The sequence below is a fragment of the Sinocyclocheilus grahami genome, unplaced genomic scaffold, assembly GCF_001515645.1.
Source record: "Sinocyclocheilus grahami isolate Dianchi unplaced genomic scaffold, SAMN03320097.WGS_v1.1 scaffold9.1, whole genome shotgun sequence".
Classification (NCBI taxonomy): domain Eukaryota; kingdom Metazoa; phylum Chordata; class Actinopteri; order Cypriniformes; family Cyprinidae; genus Sinocyclocheilus; species Sinocyclocheilus grahami.
In genome coordinates, this window is record NW_015505188.1 from 115,187 (window position 1) to 139,788 (window position 24,602).

The window sequence follows — 24,602 nt, forward strand, 5'->3', positions numbered from 1 at the left end:
CACACACATATATATATATATATATATATATATATATAAGTATCTCTCAAATGCCGTTTGTGTATATACTTTGAGTCTGTGATCAGCAGTTTGGTTTTGACAGCGTTAACGTTCCTGAAACATTTTGATCTAAGGCCTTTTTATAATTCATGTCGTTATTGCACTCTTTTCTTGTCCTCTTACTTCTCACTGGATTTCTCTGCTGTTTTCCTCATCTCTTCTCATTTCCTTGTGTGAAGTAGGGGTTTTCATGACCCATCAGATAAGAGTACCGTGTGGGGTTTATGTCCTTAAAGGTCCTCATGCCATCTGTTCTGAGGTCATACGAGCCCGACTGCAGAAGAAACGAGTCCATATTAGCCACGTACAGGTAAACACAACCCACAACCCTTCATTCTCTCAGCACATCTCATCTTATAATACCAGCATGCAGGAAAATCATAATTACCTGCTTAAAAATTCATGCAAAGCGTATGATGGCATGCAACAAGTCAAACCAGAGATCGAAATCAAGATTTCATCCCAAACGTAACAGTAATTCACTTCAGAATGTAGAGTGTATATAGCGGTGGCAAGTTATGATGCCAGTCACAAAGAGAAAAGAGGAAATTAAAGGAATATTCCTTCTAGGTTAAATGCGTAGGTGATGACGAAGGTGATGTTGGTAGTACATTCATTATTTTGTTGATGCTAATGCTGCAGAAGGTACTCACTTAAACTTTAAGTTGTGTTTAACCCAGAATATTCCTTTACATGAAAGAACTTGGACACTAAAGTCCCTTTAAGGCAAGTCAGTTCACTTGGCAGCCATATTTGTAATGCAGTTTTCAACCATACAAGCCATGAAAGACCACGATTTATGTAAATGTTTGTTGAAATTACATTTCAATAACAAAAATGAAAAGTTTGGGTTCTGGTAGTTTTTTAATGGTTTTAATGGTCTTTTATGTTCACCAAGGCTGCATTTATTTGATACAGTAAAAATACAAATATTATTAAATATTATTCGTTTAAAATATTATTATTTCAAAATGTAATTTATTCCTGTGATGGCAGAGCTGAATTTTCAGAATCATTACTCTAGCCTTCAGGGGCTATGTTTACATGGACACTTTGTTTCAATCGGAATAAAATCAATCTGATTGATGAATCCTGAACTTACATGAACGCTAAATAAAGTGATTGGGTTGATGTGCACCGTTTATATCACAAGCTTCAATATCGTATTTGATCTTTTGACATGCGCACAAATATACAGAGAATTCCTGCGGTTTGCTCATACTATTCTCTTGTCATTGCTTCCTTTCTTTGTTTTAAAGACTTAATATTTATCCTAATTAGAAGATGAGCATGTGAAGCTTTGTACCATGATACTTTTATTTATCAAGCAGTCATTAAAGACACTTAATTCTACAAAAACAACAGCTCGTTCCACGCATCATGTGACATTACACAATTTCTACGTCATTGCACACGCACAGTACTTTTCAGTGTCGGTTTTCAATCCGATCAAGTGTTTACATGTCCTCTCGGTCGGATTAGAAAAGGTCTACACCCCTTTCAATTCAAATGAAATTTCATTCAGATCGAGCTCAATTGGATCTATAAAGGTGTTTACATGCAGGCTTTTCAGTCTGATTGAGCCATCAGTCCAATTTCTAATGGATTATTGGGGTGCATATATACATAGCTGTCACATGATCCTTCAGAAATCATTCTAATATGCTCATTTATTGCTCAAGAAACATTTCTTAGTATTATCAATGTTAAAAACAATTGTTCTGCTTAATATTTTTGTAGAGAATGATAATTTTTTTTTCAGGATTCTTTGACAAATAGTTCAAAATAACAGCATTTATTTAAGCTGTATATTTTAACTGTGAGATGGGACTTCCATTCCTACAGCCATTATATTGAGTGTTTCAATAATGCAATTGGCTCTTTTAAGTTTAAGGTGGAACCACAGCCAGTATGTTGTGCATTCATATATGTATCAGTGGACTGTCTTTGCCTTTTACAGTCCCTGATGATGCACCAGGACACACCAGGAGTCGATGACTTACCTTTCCTCCAATCTTCTACAGTCATTGTGTTTGGAGTGAGGAGAAATCAAGCCCACATACACAACACAGTGACCACAAATACGTGCACAAACACACACACACACAAAGAGGTTTGTTTATGAGCTAACTAATCACAAAACTTGTACATCCATTATGATAAAATTATGATTTCAAACATTAAAGTTATGAAATCTGGGAAACTGGGAAGGCTCAGTTTTCCAAGTACTATGTACTACTGTTAGCTTTCCACTAACCACAAAAGTAGTTGTTTCACTAATGCAATAGACCCTCTTAATATGTGGCCTTGTTAGGACTACAACTGCTCATAATGGACTTCAGTCATTCAGTCAAGTAATACTTCAGAGAAAATTAGAATAATCCAATCTTTGGATCAATTAGGAGTGTCATTGGAGTTCAGCTTGGCAAGCAGAGTAGCTAAAGATATGGAAATGGACAAGGGTCTGATTGAACAATATATTTAGTATTTGTTAGGGGTGGCAGATGACACTATTATTAGTGTTAGTATGAGATACATGCTGGATTAATGGAAGAATTTTAAAGTGGCCCTATTATGCCATTTCCAATATTGCCTTTCATGCAGTGTGTAATGTAGCTGTATGTGAATGTAAACAATCTGCAAAGTTGTAAAGCTGAAAGTGCACGATTAAGTTATTGTCTCCCAAAAGAAAGAATCGACTCTGAACAACTGAAACGAGTCGAGTCGTTCGAATCCCACTTCCGTGATGGCTACACGTCACGGGGTATCACATTTGCATAATCCGCGCCTATGTTCTACTTTGGCCGGCAGCAAACAACTTGACCCCGCCCACAAACATGTAATTTTACTGACGACTGCTTCTCTGAAAGATGGATTTCTTAGTATCCTGTTTATTTGGACCAGCTGCTCCACTGAATCACAACCTGTAAGTATGATAAATAATAGATGTTTATATTTTCTATAGAGCATTCAAAATACAGAACTATTGAAATAGGCGTATCATTTCCGACGCGTGGTGTATGCCATAGACCAATCACAACAGACTAGACCATCTGACCAATCAGAGCAGAGCAGGCTCATGGAAAGGAGAGGTTTAGAGAGACTGAATCTTTGAACTGCTTCGAATTAATCGTTTGAGAATCACTGGAAAATGAGGTGATATTAAGTGCATATTGTGAGAAAACGAAAGCGTTTTTGACCTTTCATGCATGTAAGCCTGTTGTAGGAGACTCCCAAAACAATATTAGGAACCGTAAAAATGGCATAATAGGGGCACTTTAAGTAACTTACAGTGGGGCAATAAAAAAAGAGGTATAATTATTAGTAATACAAATTAAGCAATATAAAATAATTTGTCATATAGTATATAAGATCATTTTAGACTACTGTAAAAGTTTGGGGGTCAGTAAGATTTTTAATGGTTTCAATTGATCTAATATGCTGAGTTGCTGCTCAAGAAACATTTCTTATTATTATCAATGTTGAAAACAGTTGTGCTGCTTAATATTTTTGTGGAAACTTGACCCCAAATTTTGAACAGTAGTGCTTATGCATCCTTTAAGCATCTTACTTAGAACATATATTTAAAAAGTAATTTAATTTTACAATAATTAGTTATTCAATGAAAAAAGGTCCACAAATAAGCTTGTCTTTGAAACAGAACAAAACCCACTGTAAGTTAAAGATAAGTGTAACTGCTCTGTGTACCAAATGTTTTTTTTCAAATAAGTTTTTTCACAAAACTTATTTGTGAAGTTTTGAATGGAAGGAGGTACTCACCAATCCATTAATGTGGCCTTTCCTGCCTGGCCCTTCAGCCATCTCTAGACTGTTGCCAGTGGCATCAATGCTGGAACTAGATGCCAGAGTGGCACGAGGAATATGGGTTACGTTCTGAGAGGGCCACGTAGCCTGGAACTCCTCAGCAGGGTACGGGCTGTTGTAATAATTGCTGTTTGATGACTCCTTGCTGTAAAATAAGTAATAAACACACAAATTGGGAAATGTACATCCATAAACAAGCATAAAAGACTCGCATAGAGACATTGAAATGCACGCCCTATACCTGATCTCTCATAAACACTCACCCACGAGTTACACAGATGTAGATGAGAACAGCCAAAATCACAATGAGTAGAATTCCCCCTAACACACACGCCACCACCACTAGAGCCAACAAAGAGGCTACACAGAGAGACAAGGTCATTAGACACACATATACACAAAATTACTTTAATGGTTAAAAATTAGGAAATACTGTAATAATAATATATTACAATCGTCACAGTTGAATCCAGAATAGCCAAATGGACATCTGTTTAAGAAAAGGACATAAACATGCTGAAACAGTAATGTGACTGTTGCAATATTGCCTTGACACAAGGGGGCAGTAGCTTCTATTACAAATACACTGATGATACACTCAACTATTGAATAGAGCAGTTTAGTTTGTAACAAGGAAGACATTTAGTATTTCTGAACCATCATGTTTGAGGTAAGAATATGGTTCACATTACTGGAACAGATAAATTACACACCGACCTTGTTTTAATCAAATGAGAACCTCTATTTTATGGCCTTACAGGTTGGCCTACAAATTGACGCCATGACTAAAAATCTCTGTTATTTAAACACTGTACTTTTTCCCTATTGGACAAACATAAAAAGTTTATATTGTAGTTTAAGAGATGATGTGTATTTAATTATGTATAAGAGCGTGTGTTTTTTTAAGAACAAAGAAATGAAATGGTACTCACTGAACACACGTGTTCTCTTGCGCTTTGTATCCACTAGGGCAAACTGTGAAAAGAGTAGAGAGTAAATAGACTGAATCATAGAAAGATGGTGAAGCAGACAGAAAAACAATGAACTAAACTATGGATCATTTTAAATTTGCTATGATTGTGTGATTCCTGTTGCTGAGAATCTCACTCAAGAGCAGAAATGAACTTTTTGCTATTCCTGCCAATAGTTGCAGAATAAAAAAATTACCAGCCAAAAACACTTCTTTACGGCCATGAAACGGTATTATTTTTAAATTATTTTATTTATTTCTTTATTTTATAATTGTTTTATTTCTTCATTGTTTTTCATTCTTCGTTGTTTAATGTTTGGTGAGTGTACTGCATGTTCTCAACACTTATCTCAGCAGACCAGGATTCATTTGTCTGTTACCATGGATAAAACTACAGCAAACTCAAAGGTCACGGATGATTATGATATGCACACACAAACACAGATGGTAGTCCATACAAATGGAGTAATAAAGAGACATGCTCACCTCTACAGCTTCTGGCCTGGTATTGGCTAGATACATGGCCAGGTTTACAGGTACAAACAGGGGTCCCATCTTTGGCCTCACACACTGTAGTGTCAACATCACAAGGAGGCAGAGCTTGCTCACACAGGTTGGTTGCTATAAAGAAAGAGACAGGGAGACAGACAACATATTAGTGGGTAGTTGTTTAGATAGATGTATGACGGAAAGTGTCTCTTTGGTCCTTTAATTGTTTTAGCCATTTGTATCATGTTTACCTTCTCTGGTTAATTTTAATTGGTCCTACGAAGTAACAAATTAATTTGTAAATATATAAATATTTAATGTAGTCTCTAATTTAATATAAAGTCATAAAAAGCTACATGCATTATAATTATATAAAAAATGCAAATCAATATTCAATAAAATTGTTTAGCAATAATTAATTTGTTTTAGATGATAGCATGTGTGGCATAGTGGTCATATCAGTATCTTGAAAGTATTTCATGTAGAAAACTCCAGTATATTTTAGGGATATAGAAAGACAATCTTTTATGTGATCTAAAATATTCACAATTACAAAACATGACTAAAGTCATGGTTAAACATCTCTAAACACTCCATGTTTAGGCACTGGCACTGTATTGTACTCTTATTTGAGGAACAATCTTTTGCAGTTTAATACAACTGCAAAGAGAAGTTGCTTTACCAATCTTTGTGGAAATTAACAAAATGTTCTACATGCATTTGATGTTAACACTCCGAAGGTAATTTGTTGTCTAAACAGGAATTAAGGTTTAGAATGTTTGTCAAATAATGTAAATAAAGAATGATTTAATATAAAAATTTGTTTTATACAATTATGTGAAAGCAGTATGTTGGTGAAACCAGTATAATGTATTGTATGGTTTTCTATGTGGACATTAAAACACTCTTCTCTCTGTTCATATCACAGCTTCTTCAACACATCTTTTCAAGCCACTCACCAGTGTATTGAGCATTAGCAAGAATGGCACAGTTTGCCACTTTACAATCTCTTATAGCAGTTTCCATGGCAGATATAACCGATTCCTGTGTGACTAGAGAATTGGGCTCAAAAAAACTGTTTACTGAAGCCACTATACTGCCAGACCTAGAAAAATATATACAAAGAGATTAGTAATTTGCAAATATGATACATACAGTATGTGTAAGAGCTGTGGTTAAGAACTGTTTTCAAAGGGTCACTTACATCAGTTTAATTACTATGCTGTTAATGTAGTTTGGCTGGTTACCCAGAGCTTCATTTACCTATGGCAAAAGGGAGGAAAGAGTAATTATTTAGGCTCACTGAGAATGAAGGATATTGATCTAGCATATCGTTTTTTTTGTTTTGTTTTTACTTTGGCAGTCCCAAGTTTTATTGGCATAACAATTAAACTAAAACAGTCTGTACTACCAAAGCAATATAAAGCAATATTTCAACTTTATTTCAAAGTTGAATATAGTATCTAAGTTCACACACACACACACAAACAAACAAAAAATTACATAACTTTGTCCAAATTTGTATTAATATATTTATTTTGCAGAGTTATTAATTTAATTATTAATTCCATATTGCTAACTGCACATTTAATGGAAATAAATCAGTGTATAGAAATAAATCTTTAAAAGTAATAAGTGAAATGTTAAAGTTAAAAGACCAGATTGTAATGTAAGTTTGTGACCTACCGCAGTAATTATCTCTTTAGCAGTTTGCTGGAATAAAGGTGATTTGGGATCATTCATAGCATTTTCAAAAATGCGGTTCACCCGAAGTGAACTAGTGAAGGTTTTAGCTGGAAATAAACAGAATGTGAGGTGAGAGAGTGGGGTTGTTAAAGTGATTGTCTTGGTAGTCTTTTTACTACAAAGTTTCTTCCCAATAATCACTAGAATCAAATGATTATATACAAATTAAATATAGAATGATTTTTGTAATGCCCCATGGCCCTGTGTAAGAAAAAGGATACGTGGCCAGAGGCTTGGCATCAGATACTTACTTTCCACACAGGCATTATTTAAAGGAATAGTTCCTGTCACGCACTGACAGGTGGAGTTCACACAGACACCGAGTGGTGGACAGGGCACTGCAGGACAGGTAGCTAAAAGAAAAAAAAAAATGTCATGTCACTCAGTGTTTGAATGGGAGAAAGTATTAAATGCAGTTGTGAACTCTGCATTACCCTGAATTAGTCCGCAATGCACAATCACACAACACATTCATTCAAACACACCTGGTGTGGTTGTAGTGTTAGTTGGGTTAGTGGTAGAGACAATGGATCCAGTTGTTGAGTTGGTTATGGGTGGTGTAGTAGCATTTCCTGATGTAGACTGAGGTGGTGGGGTAGCATTATCTGTTGTAGTGTTTCCTGGTGTAGTTATGGGTTGTGTGGTAGCATTTACTGTTGCATTATTCCCTTGTGTAGTTTGAGGTTGTGAAGTCGCATTTACTAGAGTAGTGATGGGTGGTGTGGAAGCGTTTACTGTTGCATTGTTCCCTGGTGTAGTAAGGGGTGGTGTAGTAGCATTTACTGGAGTAGTGATGGGTGGTGTAGTAGCATTTACTGTTGTAGACATGGGTGGTGTGGTGGCATTCACTGTTGCATTGTTCACTGGTGTAGTTAGAGGTGGTGTAGTAGCATTTACTGTTGTTGTTGCATTATTCCCTGGTGTAGTCATGGGTGGTGTGGTAGCATTAACTGTTGTGTTATTAACTGATGTAGTTAGAAGTGGTGTAGAAGCATTTACAGGTGTAGTCATAGGTGGTGTGGTAGCGTTTACTGTTGAATTGTTTCCTGGTGTAGTCATGGGTGGTGTAGTAGCATTTACTGTTGCATTATTCTCTGGTGTAGTTATAGGTGGTATAGTAGCATTTACTGGTGTGGTCATGGGTTGTGTGGTAGCATTTACTGTTGCATTTTTCCCTGGTGTAGTCATGGGGAGTGTAGTAGCATTTACGGTTGCATTATTCTCTGGTGTAGTTAAAAGTGGTATAGTAGCATTTACTGGTGTAGTCATCGGTGTTGTGGTGACGTTTACTGTTGCATTATTCTCGAGTGTAGTTATGGGGGGGGTGGTACCATTTACTGTTGCATTATTCTCGAGTGTAGTTATGGGGGGGGTGGTACCATTTACTGTTGCATTATTCTCGAGTGTAGTTATGGGGGGGGTGGTACCATTTACTGTTGCATTATTCTCGAGTGTAGTTATGGGGGGGGTGGTACCATTTACTGTTGCATTATTCTCTGCTGTAGTTAAATGTGGTATAGTAGCATTTACTGGTGTAGTCATGGGTGTTGTGGTGACGTTTACTGTTGCATTATTCTCGAGTGTAGTTATGGGTGGTGTGGTACCATTTACTGTTGCATTATTCTCTGCTGTAGTTAAATGTGGGATAGTAGCATTTACTGGTGTAGTCATCGGTGTTGTGGTGACGTTTACTGTTGCATTATTCTCAAGTGTAGTTATGGGTGGTGTGGTACCATTTACTGTTGCATTATTCTCTGCTGTAGTTAAATGTGGGATAGTAGCATTTACTGGTGTAGTCATCGGTGTTGTGGTGACGTTTACTGTTGCATTATTCTCAAGTGTAGTTATGGGTGGTGTGGTACCATTTACTGTTGCATTATTCTCTGCTGTAGTTAAATGTGGGATAGTAGCATTTACTGGTGTAGTCATCGGTGTTGTGGTGACGTTTACTGTTGCATTATTCTCAAGTGTAGTTATGGGTGGTGTGGTACCATTTACTGTTGCATTATTCTCTGCTGTAGTTAAATGTGGGATAGTAGCATTTACTGGTGTAGTCATCGGTGTTGTGGTGACGTTTACTGTTGCATTATTCTCAAGTGTAGTTATGGGTGGTGTGGTACCATTTACTGTTGCATTATTCTCTGCTGTAGTTAAATGTGGGATAGTAGCATTTACTGGTGTAGTCATCGGTGTTGTGGTGACGTTTACTGTTGCATTATTCTCAAGTGTAGTTATGGGTGGTGTGGTACCATTTACTGTTGCATTATTCTCTGCTGTAGTTAAATGTGGGATAGTAGCATTTACTGGTGTAGTCATCGGTGTTGTGGTGACGTTTACTGTTGCATTATTCTCAAGTGTAGTTATGGGTGGTGTGGTACCATTTACTGTTGCATTATTCTCTGCTGTAGTTAAATGTGGGATAGTAGCATTTACTGGTGTAGTCATCGGTGTTGTGGTGACGTTTACTGTTGCATTATTCTCAAGTGTAGTTATGGGTGGTGTGGTACCATTTACTGTTGCATTATTCTCTGCTGTAGTTAAATGTGGGATAGTAGCATTTACTGGTGTAGTCATCGGTGTTGTGGTGACGTTTACTGTTGCATTATTCTCAAGTGTAGTTATGGGTGGTGTGGTACCATTTACTGTTGCATTATTCTCTGCTGTAGTTAAATGTGGGATAGTAGCATTTACTGGTGTAGTCATCGGTGTTGTGGTGACGTTTACTGTTGCATTATTCTCAAGTGTAGTTATGGGTGGTGTGGTACCATTTACTGTTGCATTATTCTCTGCTGTAGTTAAATGTGGGATAGTAGCATTTACTGGTGTAGTCATCGGTGTTGTGGTGACGTTTACTGTTGCATTATTCTCAAGTGTAGTTATGGGTGGTGTGGTACCATTTACTGTTGCATTATTCTCTGCTGTAGTTAAATGTGGGATAGTAGCATTTACTGGTGTAGTCATCGGTGTTGTGGTGACGTTTACTGTTGCATTATTCTCGAGTGTAGTTATGGGTGGTGTAGTGGCATTTACTGTTGCATTATGCTCTTGTGTAGTTGAAGGTGGTGTAGTAGCATTTACTGTTGTTGTTGCATTACTCCCTCGTGTAGTCATGGGTGGTGTGGTAGCATTAACTGTTGTGTTATTAACTGAAGTAGTTAGAAGTGGTGTAGAAACATTTACAGGTGTAGTCATAGGTGGTGTGGTAGCATTTACTGTTGCATTGTTTCCTGGTGTAGTTAAAGGTGGTATAGTAACATTTACTGTTGTAGTAATGGGTGGTGTGGTACCATTTACTGTTACATTATTCTCTGGTGTAGTTAAAGGTGGTGAAGTAGCATTTACTGTTGTGGTCATGGGTTCTGTGGTAGCATTTACTGTTGCATTGTTCCCAGGTGTAGTCATAGGTGATGTAGTAGCATTTACGGTTGCATTATTCTCTGGTGTAGTTAAATGTGGTATAGTAGCATTTACTGGTGTAGTCATGCGTGTTGTGATAACGTTTACTGTTGCATTATTCTCAAGTGTACTTCTGGGTGGTGTAGTAGCATTTACTGTTGCATTGTTCCCAGGTGTAGTCATAGGTGATGTAGTAGCATTTACGGTTGCATTATTCTCTGGTGTAGTTAAATGTGGTATAGTAGCATTTACTGGTGTAGTCATGCGTGTTGTGATAACGTTTACTGTTGCATTATTCTCAAGTGTACTTCTGGGTGGTGTAGTAGCATTTACTGTTGCATTGTTCACTGGTGTAGTTAGAGGTGGTGTAGTAGCATTTACTGTTGTTGTTGCATTATTCCCTGGTGTAGTCATGGGTGGTGTGGTATCATTTACTGTTGCATTATTCTCTGGTGTAGTTAAAGGTGGTATAGTAGCATTTACTGGTGTAGTCATGCGTGTTGTGATAACGTTTACTGTTGCATTATTCTCAAGTGTACTTCTGGGTGGTGTAGTAGCATTTACTGTTGCATTGTTCACTGGTGTAGTTAGAGGTGGTGTAGTAGCATTTACTGTTGTTGTTGCATTATTCCCTGGTGTAGTCATGGGTGGTGTGGTATCATTTACTGTTGCATTATTCTCTGGTGTAGTTAAAGGTGGTATAGTAGCATTTACTGGTGTAGTCATGGGGAGTGTGGTAGCATTTACTGTTGCATTATTCTCTGGTGTAGTTAAAGGTGGTGTAGTAGCATTTACTGGTGTAGTCATGGGTTGTGTGGTAGCATTTACTGTTGCATTGTTCCCTGGTGTAGTCATGGGGAGTGTGGTAGCATTTACTGTTGCATTATTCCCTGGTGTAGTCATGGGGAGTGTGGTAGCATTTACTGTCGCATTATTCTCTGGTGTAGTTAAAGGTGGTATAGTAGCACTTACTGGTGTAGTCATGGGTGTTGTGGTAACGTTTACTGTTGCATTATTCTCGAGTGTAGGTATGGGTGGTGTAGTAGCATTTACTGTTGCATTATTCTCTGGTGTAGTTAAAGGTGGTATAGTAGCACTTACTGGTGTAGTCATGGGTGTTGTGGTAACGTTTACTGTTGCATTATTCTCGAGTGTAGTTATGGGTGGTGTAGTAGCATTTACTGTTGCATTGTTCACTGGTGTAGTTAGAGGTGGTGTAGTAGCATTTACTGTTGTTGTTGCATTATTCCCTGGTGTAGTCATGGGTAGTGTGGTAGTGTTTACTATTGCATTGTTCCCTGTTGTAGTTGGAAGTGGTGCAGTTGCATTTACTGGTGTAGTTATGGGTGGTGTAGTAGCGTTTACTGTTGCATTGTTCCCTGGTGTAATTGGAAGTGGTGCAGTTGCATTTACTGGTGTAGTTATGGGTGGTGTAGTAGCGTTTACTGTTGCATTGTTCCCTGGTGTATTTTGGGGTTGTGCAGTAGCATTTACTGGTGTAGTCAGGGGTGGTATGGTAGCATTTACTGTTGCATTATTCCCTGGTGTACTTTGATTTGAAATATATGTGGTTAAGGGTGGAGTTGTGGTACGGTTTGCTGTTGTAGCATTACCTGGTGTAGTCTGTGTTGTAATTGTGACATGGCTTGGTGTTGTAATTGGTGAAGCTGTGCTGTTGCTTGGTGTGCTAATGGGAGTAGTGTCATTGCCTCTTGTAGTTTGGAGTGGGTTTGTGCTGTTGCCTGGCTCAGGTAAAGGACCAGTTGTGGCATTGTCTGGTGAAGTTACAGGATGGTTTGTAGCATCCTCTGGTGTAGGCACAAGTGGACTTGTGGTTCTGGCTGCTGCTGTTGTTACAGGTGCAGGTGAAGCTGTGGCATTTCCTGGTGTAATCGCTGATGAACTGGTAGCATTTTCTGGTACAACTGTAGATGAGCTTGTCACATTGCCTTGAGTAGATAAAGGTGGAGATGTGACATTGCTAGCATGCGTTGACAGCAGTGGGGTTGTGGCATTGTTTGTGAATGGTGTAGTTGTATTCTCAGATGGAATGCTTGTTACTGCTGTTGTCGACCACAAACAAATGATCAGAAACAGAAAAAAAGATGATTGCATACAGATTTGAGAAGCAACATAAAATGAAAAATCTCTATCTGAGCATGTGTCACGCAGTCATTATACAAGTTTTTTGTGTGTGTCAGCCTGCACTGTTTTTTAAATTGTTTTTCTATGCAAATATGCTAGATGGATGTCTTTGGCTATTAAGTTGCTTTTTGCAGTTTTCGTGTTTTAATAGTTTAAAACATGACTAGAGATACCTTTGTTCTGCTCAGGTGTGCCACTGCTCTCCTGATTATTTGGTCTGAAGGGTCTCAAGTCATATAGAAGTTTGCAATTATATATCATTCATGCTAGACATACTTAATCTGAGGGAATGTATGTATGTGTGTGTATATATATATATACAGTGGGTACGGAAAGTATTCAGACCCCCTTACATTTTTCACTCTTTGTTATATTGCAGCCATTTGCTAAAATCATTTAAGTTAATTTTTTTCCCTCATTAATGTACACACAGCACCCCATATTGACAGAAAAACACAGAATTGTTGACATTTTTGCAGATTTATTAAAAAAGAAAAACTGAAATATCACATGGTCCTAAGTATTCAGACCCTTTGCTCAGTATTTAGTAGAAGCACCCTTTTGATCGAATACAGCCATGAGTCTTTTTGGGAAAGAGGCAACAAGTTTTTCACACCTGGATTTAGGGATCCTCTGCCATTCCTCCTTGCAGAGCCTCTCCAGTTCTGTCAGGTTGGATAGTAAACGTTGGTGGACAGCCATTTTTAGGTCTCTAGTTGGCTGGGTCAGTCTCACTGACAGCTGAAACAAAAGCGAAAGTGACGTCTACAATCCCTGCCGGTACCGGTGACTCAAATCCGCAACCTTTAGGTTACAAGTCCAACATTATAACCATTAAGCCACGACTGCCCCAGCAATACACCCAGTACTAATCTAACCTCTATCTGTGGACATGATACTTTGGTATTATGCATTTTATGTATTTTATAGACTGGTGTTGCCAACAATGGATGCGTCCGACTTTTGTACTGGAATATGGTCATTTTAGGTAGGACATCGTTCCCAACTAAGACATACGACATCTGAGGTAAATGGAATGCAACATACAACCCAGCTGATGAGGTAAAGAGTGTGGGCTTTTTACATCCTCTTCAGGAGAGAGCTATTCTCAGCGTCACTTAACTGGTGCATTTATTTGGGAAAATAAAGGTTTGTATACATTTTATTTAATCTATAAAGTCTTTATTGTGCATTTTATGCAACGCTACATACAGGGACGAGATATCAGTAGGTGTAAGTTGAATTAGCATAAATCAACCAATTATGCAGGGTTAAACCCGACATCCTAGATCAAAATATTCCATATTGAACCAGCCATAGGTTTCAAAACAACCCAAATTGTTTTTTTTTCTTGTTTTTTTTTAGAGTGTATAGCATGCTATTTGTAACATATTTGGTATTACTATGGAAATGAGCATGTGAGAGTGAACAACTATCTGAATTAAGCTGTAGATAAATAAAAATGACCTATGTGTCAAAACAAAAGGTCTTTAAATTTAATTCTTCAACTAAAGTGTGCTAATATTTATCGGAGTGTCTATGCTCTGCCTTGTTGGCAGAGGCTATTTATACTAACTCCGCCCACCACTGTGTGGTTGAGCTAGACAATATTACAAAAGACTCCCATCAAATAGCAGTACTGGAGGAGCAGGAAGGAGAGTGACAGTAACTTTTGTCTATTGCTATTTGCACTTAGTGTAAATAGAATATCTCTTAGAAAATACTATTTTCACTTAGTGTAAATAGCCTCTTCCAATAATTTATATATAGCTATAGGTAATAGTTGCTCCTCTAAAATGCTTAAAGCCCATTTGTACTTCATTAAACATACAAAAGACAGTAAAACAACAAGAGAAAGGATCCAGTTATAAAATAAGCAATGGCACACGTTGAACAATGCAGACATGTTCTGGTTCAATTGTTTTCAGAAGCATATGCAAAGCTTGAGTGAGGATTCAAGCTGAGGACTGAATGACTGAACTTTAAATGACTTGAATGAGAAAACGAAATAATTTTGTACAAAATAGTTTTCACTTAAAAGAACGATCAAATATATTATGATACAAGAGTTCTGCTTCATGTAACTTCTGAAGCACCAACATATTAGCAAGAATATTTTATTGAGGTAGCTGAGGTTGGTTTATGTGTTAGTATATATATATATATATATACTTAAAATGGGTTTGAAGTTGAAAACTTTTTATTCTTGTCAAACCTTGAGATGGGCCTCCAAAGGCAGAGTCAATATCTGTGAATAGAAAAATAAAATACGATAACAAACAGTAGTAGTGCTTGGTCTAAATGAAGTGAATCAAGACCATGCTGCTTCAGTAACAGCTCTGAACTATTATAATGTTTTGGTGCATCGTATGGTACACTTCTTAATTACAGGCCTCTCTCATCTTTTTAAGTGGGAGAACTTGCACAATTGGTGGCTGACTAAATACTTTTTTGCCCCACTGTATATATATATATATATATATATATATATATATATATATACGTATATACGTATATAATAATAATGTCTGATATGATAACTTCATCTGTAACTGGAATTAAATAAAAAATTGTAATGACTGAACTAGCTGATGTTTTGTATTGGAAGTAGTGAACATGCCCTTACCAACAGTACCAGTGATTGGGGTGTCTGTTGAATCACTGGCTGAGTTTGTGCTTGTGGTGGATGTTTCTGAAAAATAAAATCAACAAAACTGGTCAGATGACATGAGATACATATAAACAACAAATACATACAATCTTGGAACACAAGTTTCAATCGTCATTCAGTTCCTGTAAGTCTCATGTAATCCAATCAGGCACACCCAGTTACTAATTCAGCACTCATTAAGGTACTATTTACTGTCAAACACAAAAACTGCACAAAATATGCATCACATCCTGTTAGTAATTTCATTAGCTTCCAAGAACAAACATTCATATAGGTTGACTGACGCCTGCAGTTATATTCTGCTTGTCTTATTACTTAGCAAACACACACAAAGTCCAACAAACATTTATATTAGGGGTGCTCCGATCAGGATTTTTGAGGCTAATCAAAAATCTTTGAGGCCGATCAAAAGCATTATAATTATTTCACCCGCGCCAGACAGAGACTGAGATGGTGACGCTGCATGTCGTGCCAAACCTCTCCCGTTTTTTTGAGATCAGCCTTTTAAGAGACCGCCAATCAAACATCCCAACGTGATTATCGGCCAATAGTGATCGGTAGCCGATCAATCGGAGCACCCCAAATTTATATTGCTTTGAATGTCTTATGTAAAGTATACTACAGATATATACAGCTAAAAAAATGACTGACTAATCCTGCATTTTGTATTAAACAATGACATTAATAACACATCTTGTCTGTTTTCACAAGGGCAGTGCATGATATAGGGTGATTAGCCAGGAAACTAAGTCTGAATGAGAAATTAGGTTGTCTGGGTCAAAGAGCACATAAGACTTCTCTTATGACCAGAGCAGAGGTCAGGTCAGATGTGATCTGATGTGAAGTTTTTAATAAAGTAGAATTTATTACAAACATATGATCTCTTAAATGTGGCCTGGACAGCGAAGGTTCAGTTTTATTTCTATGTAACTTTTTATATATTAATGAGAAAAAAAGAGTAAAAATATAAGCAATTATTTGAAGCTTTGCAATGACAAAAATGTTTACTTCAATATCTAGTTGGCTATTTGTCAAGTCCTAACTGACGTCAATGGAAAAGGAAAGTCATACAATTTGATTTAATAATACAACGATTTTTTTTTAATTATCAACATGACTGTCAATTCATAGTTAGTTGTAAGAAATATTCAACTAAACAAGTAAATCAACAGATAATTTAAAACCAACCAAATTTTCAACATATCACGTTTGATTTGCTCTAGATTTTTTTATAATACAATAGGTATAAACTGCTTAGACTAGTCTTAAAAATTTTGACATTTATTTATTTTATTTTTTCAAGACTAGTTTTCTAGACCTTTTTAAATTCAGTTACAGAAAGGTAGATTGGTCTAATTTGAGTTGCATGGAAAGTATGACTGATTACCCCTTGTCTACTGTTATTTGTTCAAACTAGTCCTTAAGACGCAGTGTTAACATAGTGGCTATGTTTATATAACTGGCTCATTAAGGATTCTAAAAAAATATAAAATAAGAGGTGAGGCACTAAAGCCAATAACTTTAAGGACAGTTTAAGTTAGTCAAATAATTACAGACTTCTAGCCTCCTGAGGGAACTCACAGGATACATTTGTAAGTGTGGCCCTAGAATTTAACCACACGCTCACAGTAAGCATTCATTCAGGTCAAAGGAAGTCAAGTTGCTTCTGTTCTGTTACCAAAGTCGCTGATGTCTCAACACCCTGTCCTCTACCCAAATTCCACTACTGCTATGTACAGCAAGACCTCTATTTCTCAACTAACGTGTGTGTGTGTGTGGCAGGCTTAAAATGACCTTGGAGCTTGTCTCACTCGCTCTCACACAGAAACACACCCACTAGATTTGTGAACTATGTGGCAATAAGCTTAAGTGTAAGATCTGTTATTTATTTATTGTTTTGTAATTGTATTTGATATGTATGAAGCAATGTTATATATAAACCCAATAATAATTTTTTAGACAGAATGTACACACTGAGGATTAGACAGGCAAAATAAGATGTGTTATGTGTGTGTGGAGATTGTGACATGTTGGGGTTGACAGGCAGATCTGAAATGCCCTGAGGCTGGTATCTTCTGCAGTCATGGCTCTCTGCTTCAAAGCAGCAAACTTGACGCCAGGAAGCAAGAAAACTTAACAACTGCAAACTACTTTCACCTCCACCTCCCACAGATAAACACACATGCACCCCACACTCACTATCATCCTGGCTCTCTAAAACACATGCAACCTTCTCATTCTCGTAACCCAACACAAAGACCATGTCTGACTTTCTCTGACACGCACTGATTCCCCTCTCGGTTTAATTATCTCCTCCATTCACTCCATGGCTCAATTACAGTCTTTTGTTAAGTAAGAAAATAGGCTTCATCCGAGTAAATAGCCAAAGATGAGTTTTGGTTATCGAACAAGCTGTTAAATACACTTTAATAGTGTACAGCAGCTACAGCTAAAACTATTTAAATATATAGAATCATTTCATGTTTAACGGCAATGGAAAGAGTACTGACGTTTGTTTACACCCTTCCCTTTTTACAGCAAGGGTGTGAGTAGAACAGTACGTCACTCTACACACACTGTTATCTGATGTTTTCACTTATTTTTTTACAACCATAAAAATATATGTTCAAAAATGTCATCTAGTGACACAACTTCCCAAGGTCCTCTAGTGACGCCCCACCTCAGGCATGTGTCATTTGTAATTGAAGTAAGCTGAATAATTGGGCAATACCATTAACCTGCTATTAAACAATTAGAATGCAGTTTTGTAGTGAATCCATTTTATTTTGATTTTTAATTTTAAAAAGCACAAAAACATTATTATTAGTAGCATTAGTACTAGTATTTGTGCACTGGTAGATCTTACCCCAAAGCATCTGGCACAATTTATCCCACAGCTAGAGAGTTTTGGGAATAATTCCCTTTAAATAATTTATAACTTCATTTTATCCCAAAAATTCACATGCTTTGTACATTTGTAATTGTTGATTGAGCCTTAGATACCTTCTCTTTGCCATAAAACCTAGATAAATTCGACCTGTCATGTACAAACTTACTTTGTTATCTGTCATTTACTTTGAAATACAAAAATAGTTTTTGCATATCAAAATTCATGTGCATCTTCCAATCGCAGGCAGCTGTGAATCATTTTTAAATACATGGTGACATGACAAATAGTTTACAGCTCCCTAAAGAGAAGACACATTCCTGATCTACAATACTTTTGTACAAGCAGATGTAAGAGGCCACTGAAACTTGCGTGTGTTCAGTATTTAGTTACTGTTCTTCACTAATATTGTTACATACACTCTTAAAAATAAAGGTGCTTCAAAAGGTTCTTCAAGCGATGCCATAGAAGAACCATTTTTGGTTCCACAAAGAACCATTCAGTCAAAGGTTCTTTAAAGAACCATCTCTTTCTTACCTTTTTGTAATCTGAAGAACCTTCTTTCGCCACAAAGAACCTTTTGTGAAACAGAAAGGTTCTTCAGATGTTAAAAGTTCTTTATGGAACCATGTAGACAAAAAGGTTCTTCTATGGCATCGTGAAGCACCTTTATTTTTAAGAGTGTACTCAGCCGTGACATTATTGTTCCTCGATATTATCTTTCTTTTCTCTCTCTTATGGCACAGACATACTCTCCCATACTCAGTATGTTCCTCCTTTACACAGCTTTATCTATATTCATAATATCAGTAGCATTTGGAACTTTCGTGACCTTTGTTTAGAGTTCCTGGTACTCTAAAACTACTTCACAATCAAAAGAATTGTGTGCCCTACAAATAAAAGAGCCACTTAAAACAAGTTAATATTTAATTGCAGACAGGGATAACTAAATAGTAATAATTATTATTAATAATAATTAGTTAATTAATTAATGAATTATTATTATTATTAATAATAATTATTATTATTAAATATAAAATAAATAATAAATTACTGACTTCATCAAAAATGAAAATGAAAACAGAAAATCTAAAAATAAAGTTAATTCAAAATTGTAATAAATACTATATTATACTATCTACTAAAAGTATATACATAATACAAAATTAACACTGACTGCAAATTTACCTAACAATGACTTATAGAGTTGTGACATGAATTCAAATAACAATTCATATCTGATTCATTTTAAGTAACATCATCATCACTATTAATATTTGAACAAACAACTAACCTTAAGTTTGGAACATGCTATAGCCATTAATGATAACTCAAATCCTATGGCTTGTTAATAAAAAATGATCAGACCGATGTACTTTTAATTTGGACCCGCAGTCAACACACTAGCAACCACATAGCAACAAGATAACAACTCCACCCTGCTAACAAACTAAGAAAGCCTTTTAAACCTCTTAGCAAACATTCACAACACCATAACACTCTAGCTGGATTTTTTTCATGAGCACGAAACTTTGCTTTAAATTTGCTTTAGTATCTAGTTATAGCATTTTTGGTTTACATAGCACTTGAGCTAAATTCTTGTTTTAAACAATTAAGTTCCCCTCTTTTTGGTTCCTTAACCACACTTCATTTTCCTGCCATGTGTACTGTAGACACAACAAGCCATTATAATGCCATTTACTCTCCCTTACTCTCTCTTATAAAGGCTTACAAATCTCTAAATGGCTCTTAGGTAACAGATGGTTCTCTGGAGAAGACCTTCTGCACTAGTACAAACTAGGCAAACTCACACTCAATCATATCCAATTAAAGCACAGGCAGCCTATACTGTCCAAGTAAAGGGGCAGATTTACAACCTCTAATCCCCAAAAAAACAGAAGAGAAGAGAAGAAGAAACAACCTGATTACAAATAAATAAATCAATACATAAAAAATCATGTTAAAAACAATTTCAGAAAACTGGAAATATCAAAATAAACTGTATTTTTGTATACAGTGAATAATTTGTATTTATATCCTTGTAGTTTTATATGAATGATAATTTACAAACCAGACAGCATTCATTAACTATATTGGTTGTGTTAGACAGCTTCTTTATCCCTCAGATGCCCAGATTAGCATTACAGCACGTTGCCTGGATTAGAGCTCTCTCTGAAACAAAGGCCTTATTTCACAATCCTCCCTCTCCCAGCATCAGATGGTCCAATAACACAATTTAATTTATTACTTGTTCAAAAACATCACATCACAGGTCTGTTTCTGACAAGATATTGGAGTACCAAGGAGGCAGCAACTGAATGACTTTGCTTTTATACAGCAGTTCAATAAACAAGAAATAACAAAAGGTTCTAATTGCTAATTTAGGACATAAATTTGTATAATGAAAAAAGTATGACATAGGTATTACAAGGAGAAGGTGACTTTTCAGGACATTACCCCATGTCCCCAAGCTAATATTATACTTACATTTTAGACACAATACTGCTGGCTACTATGTCCACTAACAAAACAAAAATGGCAAACAAAGCCACATCAGAGCAATTAGCAGCACACTTTAGTGGCCTTTGTTTTTGGAAACAAATGATTCCGGGTTTTTGAATGAAATGGTTTAGCAAATGATTCAAGGACTCGTTCATACCTTATTCCTGTATCTTATTTACCCCTTACTTTTTATTTACCACTGGTTGCTCCTATGTGCTGACCCTACTCTGAAGTAAGAGTTAATTTAGTCCCCCCAAAAGGCGTTCCTATAACTAAAATCATTCCCAGTTTCTGCGGTGCGATCATGTTATATTAGTAATTTAAAGTAATTAGTAACTACAGTATATGGTACATATGGTACAATGGTACATAGGAGCTTTTGAAAAGGTACCACCCCAGTGACAGTTCTCTACTTTTTTTTCTGAGAATGTATGGTCACTTCATTTCATTCCTGAATGAATCAGTGTTTTTGAATGAATCAGTTGAGTGAATGATTCAAATGATTACTCAAAAAGACATATGTGGGATACTTTTAATCCCATATTTTAAATACTATCTCTCTCTCACACACACCTTTGTCATTTCCCTCACACATGACATCTTGCCATCTATCTGCCTTTCCCTTGCTTTCTGTCTTTGACGGGTCCACCGGTGGGACACAGCTGGACTTGGTGCCAGACATAAAGACAGGACATACACACAGGCTATTCTTCTACTGCAGTCATGGACCTTTCACACACACAGTAGGACTTACTTTATTAGAAACACAAACATGCCCCGAGGCAAAAGGTGGTACATACCGTGGTGTCATCTCTATACACAGTTTATTATGTGTCTAACTAGGACACCTGTATGCCGTAATGATAATTTATCATTTGAAATTTGAGTGAAATTTATTAAATAAACTTATCAGTTTGTGATCAGTGAATATCAAATTAAGGCTGTGAGATCACAATAAGAGATGCAACACAAAAGCACATATTCTGAATGAAACACAAGATATTTGATATCTATGGTAGCTACTAAACTAAAGGATGTGACATAGCCAATCCCAAGAGTGCTCACTCACACTGAGTGTGAGTGTGTGTGTGTACGCGTTTTTGTGACAAATGAGGACATTAATTTGTATAATGACAAAGGTATGACATAGGTATTACAAGGAGAAGGTGACTTTTCAGGACATTACCCCATGTCCCCACTTTTCAAAACGCTTATAAATCACACAGAATGGAGTGTATTGAAAATCTGAAATAGCACAAAGTTTCCTGTGAGGGGTAGGTTTAGGGGGAGGGTTGGTGTAGGGCAATAGAATATACGGTCTGTACAGTATAAAAACCATTACGCCTATGGGATGTCCCCACTTTTCACAAATGTAAACCTGTGTGTGTGTGTGTGTGTGTGTGTGTGAATGAAAATCTGAGTCTCATAGTCATGGTACAGTGACTCACCACAGACTAACCCTCACACCACACAAAATGCAAACACATTATAGCATTGAAACTTCTGATCTTTTCTGTTTAGTTAAAGTACAGTGTGAATTGTGCCATAATATCCTGCCCAAAAATCCTCTAGGGGTTTTGCGAGTCAAATGATTCCAGGATTTAAGAGTCAAAAGGGGCTCAATTAGTCGCTAAGAACTGAAAGATCCAATAAGAACCAATAAGAACAGAAAGTTGTAAACAATAAATTAACTTTATTTTTCTTTTCTTTTTTCAGGCAATAGTGGATTGTGGATAAAGGGGGAATAATTGAAGGATAAATGCATGTTTATTATTACTATTACTTGTTTCATTTAATGTAACATTAGTTTGAGATCTATAATGTGAATCATTAAATTAGTTATTCAAATTGTTTCCCACTGACCACAACTGTGACCAATGACATAATTGCATGTGATCATGATTTATGTGAGAAAGAGTACAAAACACAGTAATAATAGACCCTTTCATTATTACACCTATATTTAATCTACTAAATGTGGCAGTTGTATATTACTGCATGTTTTACAGAGCTTTTTAGAGGGACAAACTGTCTATTTAAAATGTTGACATGAAATCAAGAAATCTTTTTTTTTTTTTTTACTTTTATTGCTTCAGCAACTAGTTTTAGAGCCTTAAATGTATATTTGGGTAACAAATTTTAGCGGTGAGTTAGCTAAAGACAACGGTGAATGCCTATTATGGCTAAAAATGCTGTCTAGGTAGTCAGCTCACTAGGTTTTGCGTGTCGAGGAGCAACAGGTCTTTATTTTATTCCGCTTAAAAGCCGGATCGACCGAGGAAAGTCTTATGTGCTCAAAGTCTTCCACGGGATCATTCATATGTGCCTCACGTTTTGTTTGTTGTTGTTGCAGGCGAAAGTTTTGTCTCTTACAAACACGTCTAAGTTCAGACGAGCATTAGTATAAAAACTAAAATGTAATTGTGGATTTTTTCCAGCACTCGAGACTGTCCATGGTCCTTAAAACATAACACGGTCATGGCGCAAGTCAAATCATTACCAGTGGGTTAGTCTACAAAATAAAATATCACTAGTATTTCTTTTCAAATATAGATTACTTATTGTATATCTATAATAAACCCATCAGTACACACACACACGCAGATCGCAGGCTTACCTGAAGTAGAGATTAATATTAATAGGAATAGTTGATGCGTCAGTAACATAGTTCTCTACTTAAGTGTCGTTTATACAAAAAAATAATAAAAATAAAAAAGATATTGATAACGGAAAAATAATGAAAACAGATGTCTTCCGTGTCAAGAGCTTTATGTCCGTTAACTCGGTGGCTTTCGGAGGTTAATTTCCTTTGGAGGATAGAGATCCGCTACAGGTGGCTTTAAAGAGGCAGCGGGTTAAATAGCCTATGCCTGCAGGGGGGAGGATACTTAGGCTACAACCTAGCTTGCGAAACAGGACTCTTGAAATCAGTGTGGCACATTCATATTTTTTTCTCCTACACACCCAACACTAAGAAATGCACGTATATATATTAATAATCTTAACAAACAACCAACATGAAATAACCCATGTATGTGTGAATGAATGTATGCATGAATTAATTAATTAATTAATTAATTTGTTTGTTCGTTCTGTTTGTATGTTGACTCAAAATCACAGTTACGCATTAAAACAGTAATTAGTAGTAGTAGTAGTAGTAGTAGTAGTAGTAGTAGTAGTTATTAAATATATAATCCTGCACACATTTGGTTTAACGTCATGGTTCTGTTGAGAAAATGTTATTTAACAAGGACTCCTTTATTTAAATCAATGGTTAACTTGGCTAACCTATTTTTAAATGTTCTGAGCTAGACTTGCTATGGGGTGCGCTCTAAGTGTACAGGTGTCTAGGTGTACTTTATTTATCAGTTTGGAGTATTTGCATCAGTGTGCAGTTTATTTGCAATAACATGAATGATGGAAGTGAGGTCAGAAAATCCATCAGGACTCATGTAAAGACCTCTCAAATTTTAAATCAATTGGCATAGAGAAACAAGTGGAAAACTTTTTATTTTTTTGGTGTCCAAGTTTTATTTTTATGAGTCTCAGAGTCATGGTACAGTGACTCACCACAGACTGACTCTCACACAAAATGCACAAACATTGTAGTATTGAAACTTCTGATCTTTTAAGTGAATAGAAAATACAGTTTGTACAGTATAAAAACTTATTTTTGCCTATATATGAAATATCCCCATAATTATAGGAAAACCTGTGTGTGTATGTGTGCGCGTGCATCACTTTTTCATATTTTATTCTGTCACTTTGTCATGGAAACAATTCATATATTGTATATCACATTAAACTATAATTAGAAACAGGAGGTGTTATTACCATTATCTTTTAACCTATATCGTCATATTGGCCATATACTGACGCACACACAGTTAAGGAGTCGGACAATTATAGCA

The 24,602-nt window shown here is 36.4% G+C and overlaps 1 protein-coding gene across 8 annotated transcripts; it reads right to left on the reverse strand.

Annotated features, from left to right (window-relative positions):
* Positions 1 to 19: 19 nt before the first annotated feature.
* LOC107591386 (mucin-2-like) lies at positions 20 to 23,555 on the reverse strand. 8 transcript variants are annotated; one of them, XM_016280573.1, is made up of 15 exons: positions 23,309 to 23,555; positions 15,258 to 15,323; positions 11,713 to 12,549; positions 7,576 to 7,983; positions 7,342 to 7,443; positions 7,031 to 7,137; positions 6,549 to 6,607; positions 6,304 to 6,449; positions 5,342 to 5,476; positions 4,818 to 4,860; positions 4,338 to 4,375; positions 4,149 to 4,245; positions 3,841 to 4,030; positions 2,064 to 2,078; positions 20 to 334 (listed from the first exon to the last, which is right to left on the reverse strand). In XM_016280573.1, the coding sequence occupies exons 1-15, from the start codon at positions 23,355 to 23,357 to the stop codon at positions 212 to 214; spliced, it is 2,415 nt and encodes an 804-aa protein (XP_016136059.1). In that variant the 5' UTR covers positions 23,358 to 23,555; the 3' UTR covers positions 20 to 211. The 8 variants fall into 8 exon arrangements, with proteins under 8 accessions (XP_016136059.1, XP_016136049.1, XP_016136050.1 ...); XM_016280563.1 differs by having other exon boundaries at positions 7,576 to 11,664; XM_016280564.1 differs by having other exon boundaries at positions 7,576 to 10,968; positions 11,329 to 12,549.
* Positions 23,556 to 24,602: the final 1,047 nt, after the last annotated feature.

Excerpts from the sequence above, each read along its gene's own strand:
- LOC107591386 (XM_016280553.1), bottom strand. The coding sequence starts at position 23,357 with ATGTTACTGACGCATCAACTATTCCTATTAATATTAATCTCTACTTCA. Across the intron at positions 12,550-15,257 it reads CCCAATCACTGGTACTGTTG|CAGTAACAAGCATTCCATCT; the intron begins GTAAGGGCATGT and ends GGTCGACAACAG. Across the intron at positions 4,031-4,148 it reads TACATCTGTGTAACTCGTGG|CAAGGAGTCATCAAACAGCA; the intron begins GTGAGTGTTTAT and ends CTTATTTTACAG.